General features: G+C 40.5%; 1 protein-coding gene across 1 annotated transcript in view; it reads left to right on the forward strand.

Moving 5' to 3' along the window:
* F5 (coagulation factor V) overlaps positions 1 to 8,998 on the forward strand; it is a 74,450-nt gene that overhangs the window by 37,523 nt on the left and 27,929 nt on the right. Inside the window, exon 11 of the mRNA XM_005363991.1 lies at positions 7,172 to 7,322. Coding sequence (XP_005364048.1) covers positions 7,172 to 7,322 — 151 coding nt within the window. The remainder of the gene's footprint in view (positions 1 to 7,171; positions 7,323 to 8,998) is intronic.

Genomic DNA, 8,998 nt, shown 5'->3' on the forward strand with positions numbered 1-8,998 from the left:
AATCTCAGAGTTGTTTTGATTTGCATTTCTCTGATGGCTAAGGATATTGAACATTTCCTTAAGTGTCTTTCAGCCATTTTAGATTCCTCTGTTGAGAGATCTGTCTGTACTCCATTTTTTTTATTGGATTATGTGATCTTTTGGTGTCCAATTTCTTGAGTTCTTTGTATATTTTGGAGATCAGTCCTCTGTCTGATGTGGGGTTAGTGAAGATCATTTCCCATTCTGTAGGCTGTCATTTTGTCTCGTTGACCATGTCCTTTGCTTTACAGAAGCTTTTCTGTTTCAGGAAGTCCCATTTATTAACTGTTTCTCTCAGTGTCTGTGTTCCCTGTGCCAATGCATTCAAGTGTACTTTCTTTTCTATAAGGTTCAGTGTAGTTGGCTTTATGCTGAGGTCTTTGATCCATTGGGTCTTGAGTTTTGTGCTTGGTGATAGATATGGGTCTATTTTCGTTCTTCTACATGTTGATATCCAGTTATGCCAGCACCATTTGTTAAATATGCTTTCTTTTTTTCCATTTGATATTCTTTGCTTCTTTGTCAAAAATCAGGTGTTCGAAGGAGTGTGGATTGATATCCAGGTCTACTGTTCTGTTCCATTGGTCCTCCTGTCTATTCTTATGCCAATACCAGGCTGTTTTCAGTACTGTAGCTCTGTAGTAGACTTTGAAGTCAGGGATCGTGATGCCTCCAGAAGTTCTTTTATTGTACAGGTTATTTTTTTTTTTTGCTTTGTCATGTGAAGTTGAGCATTGTTCTTTCAAGATCTATGAAGAATTTTTCTGGAATTTTAATGGGCATTGCATTGAATCTGTAGATTGCTTTTGGTAAGATTACCATTTTTACTATGTTAATGCTTCCTGCCCAAGAGCATGGGAGATCTTTCCACTTACTGGTGTCTTCAATTTCTTTCTTCAAAGATTTAAGTTCTTGTCATACAAATCTTCCACTTGTTTGGTTAGAGTTACTCCAAGATATTTTATGCTATTTGTGGCTATTGTGAAGGGTGTTGATTCTCTGATTTCTTCCCCATCCCTTTTATCATCTGTGTACAGGAGGGTTACTGATTTTTTTGAGTTAATCTTGTATCCTGCTACATTACTGAAATTGTTTATGAGTTGTAGAAGTTCCTTGGCAGAATTTTTGGGATTGGTTATGCAACCCATCATATCATCAGCAAACAGAGTTTGGCTTCTATTTTAATTTGTATCCCCTTGATCTCCTTTTTGTGTCTTATTACTCTAGCTAGGACCTCAAGAACTATATTGAATAGATACGGAGAGAGTGGACAACCTTGTCTTGCTCCTGATTTCAGTGGAATTGCTGGGAGTTTCTCTCCATTTAGTTTGATGTTGGCTGTTGGCTTGCTGTATTTTGCCTTTATTATGTTTAGGTATGTTCCTTGTATCCCTGCTGTCTCCAAGACCTTTATCATGAAGAGATGTTGTATTTTGTCAAAAACTTTTTTTGGCATCTAATGAGATGATCATGTGGTTTTTATTTTTCAGCTTGTTTATATGGTGGATTATGTTGAAATATTTTTGTATGTTGAACCATCCCTGCATCTCTGTGATGAAGCCGACTTGATCATGGTGGATGATGGTTCTGAAGTGTTCTTGGATTCAATTTGCCAGTATTTTATTTAGTATTTTTACATCAATGTTCATGAGTGAAATTGGTCTGTAATTCTCTTTCTTAGTAATGTGGTTTGAGTATCAGGGTAATTGTAGCCTCATAAAAAGAGTTTGGCAACATTCCTTCTGTTTCTTTTGTGTGGAATAATTTGAGGAGTATTGGTATTAGTTCTTCTTTAAAAGTCTTGTAGAATTCTGAGTTGAAACCATCTGATTCTAGACTTTTTTGGTTGGGAGACTTTTGATGACTGTTTCTGTTTCTTCAGCAGTTCTAGGTCTGTTTAATTTGCTTATCTGGTCTTGATTTAATTTTGGTGATATTTATCCAAAAAGTTGCCCATTTCCTTTAAGTTTTCCAATTTTGTGGAGTACAGGTTTTTGAAATATGACCTGATGATTCTCTCTGTATTTCCTCCATGTCTGTTATTATGACCCCCTTTTCATTTCTGATTTTGTTAATTTGAATATTCTTTCTCTGCCTTTTGGTTAGTTTGGATAATGGTTTGTTTATTTTGTTGATTTTCTTGAAGAACCAACTCTTTTGTCTCATTGATTCTTTGAATTGTTTTCTTTGTTTCTATTTTGTTGATTTCAGCTCTCAATTTGATTATTTCCTGCCATCTAGTTCTCTTAGGTGAATTTGCTTCTTTTTGTCCTGAAGTTTTCAAATGTTCGTTAATTCCTAGTGTGGGATCTTTCCAGCTTATGTAGGTGTTTAGTGCTATGAACTTTCCTCTTAACACTGCTTTCATTGTGTCCCATAAATTTGGGTATGTTGTGTGGTCATTTTCATTGAATTTTAGGAAGTCTTTGATTTCTCCCTTTATTTCTTCCTTGACCCATTCATGATTCAGGTGAGCATTGTTTAATTTCCATGTGTTTGTGGGCTTTATAGAATTAGTATTGCTGTTGACTTCTAGTTTTAAACCATGGTGATCTGATAGGTACATTGGGTTATGCCAATTTTTTTTTATATTTGTTGAGGTTTGTTTTGTTACTGAGTATGTGGTCAGTTTTTGAGAAGGTTCCTGAGGTGCTGAGAAGAAGGTATATTCTTTTCTGTTTGGATGGAATATTCTATAGATGTCTGTTAAGTCTATTTGAGTTATAACATCTGTTAGTTCTCTTATTTCTCTGTCCATTTTTTGTCTTACTGACATGTCCAGTGGTGAGAGGGGAGTGAAGTCTCCTACTATCAGTGTGTGGGGTTTAATGCATGATTTAAGCTTTGCAAGTGTTTCCTTTACATCTGAGGGTACCCTTCTATTTGGGGCATAGATGTTCAGTATTGAGATTTCCTCTTAATGGACTTTTCCTGTGACTAATATGAAGTGACTTTCTTTGTCTCTTTTGACTGATTTTAGCTTGAAGTCTATTTTGCTAGATATTAGGATAGCTACACCACTTGTTTCTTAGGTCCATTTGATTGGTATATTTTTCCCAACCCTTTACTCTGAAATGATGTCTGTCTTTGAGGTTGAGATATGTTTCTTGTATGCAGAAGAAGGATGGATCCTGTTTTCATATCCAATCTGTTAGCTTGTATTTTTTTATAGGTAAGTTGAGTCCATTTACATTAAGGGATATTAATGACCAGTGATTGCTATTTCCTGTTAATTTAGTTACCATTGTTGGTGATGTTAATTTGTGCATTTTTCCCTTCTTTGGGATTTGCTGCTATGAGACCATCAATTGCCTATGTTTTTGTTGGTGTAGCCAACTTCCTTGGGTTGGAATTTTCCTTGTAGTATTTTGTGTAGGACTGGATTTGTGGCTAGGTATTGGTGAAATCTAGATTTGTCATGGAATATCTTGTTTTGTCTTTCTATGGTGATTGACAGTTTTGCTCAGTATAGTAGTCTGGGCTGGCATCCATGGTCTTTTAATGTCTACATAATGCTTGACTTCTGGCTTTCATTGTGTCCAATGAAAAGTCAGGTGTAATTCTGAAATTCTGATAGGTCAGCCTTTATATGTTACTTGGCATTTTTCCTTTGCAGCTCTTAATATTCTTTCTTTATTCTGTATGATTAGTGTTTTTATTATTATATGGCAAGAGGACTTATTTTTTGATCCAGTCTATTTGATGTTCTACAGGCATCTTGTATCTCCATGGGCATATCTTTCCCTAGGTTGGGAAAGTTTTCTTCTATGAATTTGTTAAGTATATTTTCTGTGCTTTTGAGTTGAATTTCTTTTCCTTCTTCTTACCTATTATTCTTAGATTTGGCTTTTTCATGGTGTCCCATATTTCTTGTATATTTTGGGTTAAGCATTTGTTAGATTTACTGATGAGTCTATTTCCTCTATTGTATCTTCAGCACTTGAGATTCTCTCTTCCATCTCTTGTATTCTGTTGTTCATGCTTGTGTTTGTGGTTCCTGATCATTTTCTCATGATTTCTGTTTCTATAATTCCCTCAAATTGTGTTTTCTTTATTGTCTCTATTTTAGTTTTCAAGTCCTGAATAGTTTCTTTCATATGTTTGATTTCTTTTTCTTGACTTTCTTTAGGTGATTTCCAATTTTTGTTTGTCTTTTCCTCCATTTCTTTAAGGGAATTTCTCATTTCCTCTTTTAGAGTTTCAAACATTCCTTAAAGTTATTTTTAGGTCACTTTCTTCTGCTTCATTCATATTTGATTGTTCAGGTTTTGCTGTTGTAGGGTCTTTAGGTTTTACTGGTGTTGTGTTACTCTTGTGGTGTTGTGTGTGTTCTTACCTTTTCTACTCATCTTTTTCTCTAATAGGTGTGGTAAGGGCTGTCTGAGATTCTGTTAAATAACCTTCTAGGTTTTAGTGAATCCAAAGCTCAGATGGTTGTTCTTCATGGTACAGTCAGTGCCACAGTTCTAGTTACCCCATTGATTACTCCGTGTTCCTGGAGATAGCTCAGTGCTCCTGTTCTTTGCTCTGCTCCCTTGGAGTTTGCTGCTTTAGATCTACTTTGGCCTAGGCTTCTGGCTTTGCCATGTTTCTGTAAATCCTGGTCTGGATATTCTCCTGCAGAAGTCCCTGGCTTGGAGCTGGTCCTGCAAAGATTTCTGACTCCATTCTGCTGCTTCAGATGTCCCAGGTTTGAGTGCACCTGGAACTGCAGAGGATCTGACTCAGGCTTACTCCCTCAGAGGTCCCAGACTCAGGGTCAGTCCCGCAGAGGTTCCAGGTCCCTGCCTATTCCTTTTGATGTCTCAGACCAGTGCCTGGACCCACAGAGGTCTTGGACCCACAGAGATCCTGATTCAGGCCTACTCCCTCTGAGGTCCCAGACTCACACCTGGCCCCACAGAGATCTCTGGTTTCTGCTTATTCCATCGGAGGTCCCAGGTTTACTCACACCCAGACCCCAGGGGTCTTGGCTTGGGTCTACTCCATTGAAGGTCTCAGATTCATGTCTGGACCCTCAGTGCTCTCTAGCTCTGGCTCACTCACTCAGAAGTTACTCCCCTCTACCTGTTCCAATGGAGATCACTGACTCTGCATCTGGTCACTGGCTCAATCCTGATCCGCCATTGACCCGGGACTGAGTTGACTCCTGGGACTGGATTTTGCTCCTGGTTTGTGCTCTTGGTGGAGCTTGCTCGTGATGCTGGATTTTAACCAAGTTTCAAACCCTAGGCCTGTCGGTGTTGCCCGTGTGATGAAGAAGCCAGTTAAGCTCTTTTAATTCTTCTCTCTGATCAAATATATAAGAACACCCTAACCCCAGAAATGTGTTTACAGGTGGCATAAGAATGCAGTGAAAACTTGGTGCCAGTCTTTGTTATTTTCAGAGGCAGGTAACAGAGACAGGAGAGAGTCCTTAGAACAAGGACATTTGGAGCTATAGTTTTGTTTGTTTGTTTGGGTTGTTGTTGTTTTGCTTTGCTTTGCTTTGATTTTGAGACAGGGTTTCTCTGTGTAGCCCTGGCTGTACTGGAACTGGCTCTATAGACCATGGTGGCCTCAAACTTGCAGAGATCCTCTTGCCTCTGCTTCCCTAGTGCTAGGATTAAAGGCATGCACCATCAATGCCCAGCTGGAGCCATAGTTTTGGTGAAATTGGAGCCTGTCAAAAGTTTTTCTTTGGTGAGACTAAGTTACAGCAAAGAATGTGACCAAACAGACTAGATTTCTGTTTGTTTTCGTTTGAGACATGGTTTTATGAGGCCCAACTTGGCCTCAAACTCACTATATGGGCTAGGATGGCCTTGAACATTTAAAAATTGTCTTTTCTTTCTTTTTATTTTTAAATTTTAGTTTTTATTTAATTTTTGTTTTTAGTGTATGGGTGTTTTGCTTGCATGCATATCTTCATACAGTGTGTATCCCTGGTGCCCACAGAGGCCAGAAGAAGGAGTTAAATCCCCTGTAGTTACAGATGGTTGTAGGGTGCCATGTGGATGATGGGAATTAAACCCAGGTCTTCAGCCAGCACTCCTTTTTTTTTTTTTTTAAGATTTATTTATTTATTTGTTTATTATGTATACAGTGTTTTTATGCTTGCTGGCCAGAAGAGGGCACCAGACCCCATTACAGATGGCTGTGAGCCACCATGTGGTTGCTGGGAACTGAACTCAGGACCTCTGGAAGAGCAGCCAGTGCTCTTAACCTCTGAGCCATCTCTCCAGCCTCCGTTTTTTTTTTTTTTTCAAGACAGGGTTTCTCCTTAGCTTTTGATTCCTGTCCTGGAACTAGCTCTTGTAGACCAGGCTGGCCTCGAACTCACAGAGATCTGGCTGCCCCTGCCTCCCGAGTGCTGGGATTAAAGGCGTGCCCCACCACTGCCCGGCCTCAGCCAGCACTCTTAATTGCTGAACAATCTCTCCAGCCTGACCCCTGTTTGTTGGTTTGTTGTTTGTTTTTGTTTTGAGAGAGGTTTCTCTTGTATTTCAGGCAGGCCTCAAACTGATTGTGTAACCAGAATAATTTTGAACTTCCATGCTTCCGGGACTGGAGACATGCTGCCACACCAGGCATATGTGGTACTTGGGAGAACCCAGGATTTTCTGCATGCTAAACAAACACTTTACCAACAGAACTATATCCCCAGCATCCTGAGTTTCTCTCCATTGCAAATGAGTAGTCTTATATTATTCACCTAAAATTCCCATTAGGTTAAATAATAGCGAAAGGGGTCTTACTCAAAGACATGCAAAATAGGCAGATGCCTAGAAAAATCAGAACACTTGCAAGATCTTGATTTATTGACATCGTAAAGGACATGGGAAGGAAGGGCATGAGGCTTCCCTGTTGCAACCTTCTGCTCCTCCTTTACATCATCTGGAGCACACTCAGTCTTTCGTACTGAAAAGTGCTCCACTACAGACACACACTGGCTTGCAGGCGGCGGACGGAGGTAGCATTTTTCCCCTAGGAACTTTTGACTGAGTTCTCTGATCCCCTCCTGTTTGCTTTCACGTATTAGCTATATCTCTGACGAGTGTTTGGTACATCATGGGCTCTCATAGGTGCCTGAAATGTGGCTTCTCTGGACTCAAAGCAATGGGGAAGTAGGAGCCAACTGGAGCTTTAATCCCTGCCCTTTCACCTCCAGAAAGCAGCAGACATTGAGCAGCAGGCTGTGTTTGCTGTGTTTGATGAGAACAAGAGCTGGTACATTGAGGACAACATCAACAAGTTTTGTGAAAATCCTGAAGAGGTGAAACGTGACGACCCCAAGTTTTATGAATCAAATATCATGAGCAGTAAGTCGGAGCCCCCGCTTCTATCTGTCTTTTTTACTCTATTGGTTGCAGCATGTCTTTACCCAAAGGCAAACATGTGATGGCTTTATCCTCTCTCAAAAGCAACCCCTCCTCTCCTCACTCAGGGTCTGAAGACTTGATAATGGGATGCCTGACAACACAGCAACCAAAGCTTTTTTTCTTTTAAGACAAGGTTCAAAGTCTAGTGATCCTTTAAGTCAGATTGGTCTCATGCTTCCAAATTTTGTGTGGGATTTGTTTGTTTGTTTTCTGAGACAGGGTTTCTCTGTAGCTTTGGAGCCTGTCCTGGAACTAGCTCTTGTAGACCAGGCTGGTCTCAAACTCACAGAGATCCGCCTGCCTCTGCCTCCCGGGTGCTGGGATTAAAGGTGTGTACCACGTTTGTGTGGTGTGTATGTGTGTGGTGATGTATGTGTGTGTGGCGTGGTATGTGTGTATGTTTGTGTGTGTATGTGTGGTGTATGTTTGTGTGTCTGTGTATGTATTGTGGTATGTGTTTGTGTGGTGTGTATGTATAAGTGTTTGTACGGTATGGTTTGTATGTATGTATGTGTTTGTGGTGTGTGTATGTGTGGTATGTGTGTTTTGTGGTGTACATGTGTGTCTGTGGTGTATGTATGTGTGTACAGTGTATGTATGTGTATGGCATGGTGTGTGTTTGTATGTATGTGTGGTGTGTGTTTGTGTGTATGTATGTGTGGTATGTGTTTGTGTGTGTATGTATGTGTGGTATGTGTTTGTGTGGTATGTATGTGTGTTTGTGTGGTGTGGTATGTATGTATGTGTGTGTGTGGTGCATGTGTATGTGTAGTATGTGAATGTGATGTGTTGTGTGTGTGTTGAAGTGTGCATGCAGTAGGCAACGATGAAGGCTGGGAGGAAAGGCATGAGGACCTTGGTCAGTGGTACCTAAGGATTTTAGAAATGTGCATGGTGAAGACCCTCTAGTTGATGCCAGGACAGAGATAAGATGTCTTTTAGAGAAAGCTGCATTCTCCAGTCAGAGTCAAGCAGGGTGAGCGTGGGAGCCCAGTGTCGTGAGAAGGCGGTGGATGCAGAAGTCTGAAGAGAAAGTATGTGGAAAGGAATTCAGAGCAGAGGGAAAGTTCCCTGAGCTTGGTATTTGCTATGATTCCAAAGTCCATTGTCATGAGAAGTCTGAGATGAGTTTACTGTGGCATCTGCAAGCAATTTCCTTCCAACAACCAGAGTCCCCTACACATACACACACACACACACACACACACACACACACACATGCACACAAACCCATGCACACACACCCATGAACATACACATGCACGCATGCACACACCCATGCACACACACACACCATTCCTCAAAATAAAAAGCCACGTCCATCACCTTTTCTGATGAATAACCACCTCTCTGCAGGTGGCTTCCCAGAGACTGTTCATGTAGTTTCAGGACTGACAGGTGCCACATTAAGCTGACTTCACATAATTTCCTTCCAGTAAGGGCCCTGTGATAGCTCTAGACCTACAGCTCAGGTCTAGACCTACAGCTCAGGTCTGTGATAGCTCTAGACCTACAGCTCGAGTCTGTGATAGTTCTAGATCTATAGCTCAGGGTCTGTGATAGTTCTAGATCTATAGCTCAGGGTCTGTGATAGTTCTAGATCTATAGCTCAGGTC

This window comes from Microtus ochrogaster (assembly GCF_000317375.1).
Source record: "Microtus ochrogaster isolate Prairie Vole_2 chromosome 6 unlocalized genomic scaffold, MicOch1.0 chr6_random_2, whole genome shotgun sequence".
Classification (NCBI taxonomy): Eukaryota; Metazoa; Chordata; class Mammalia; order Rodentia; family Cricetidae; genus Microtus; species Microtus ochrogaster.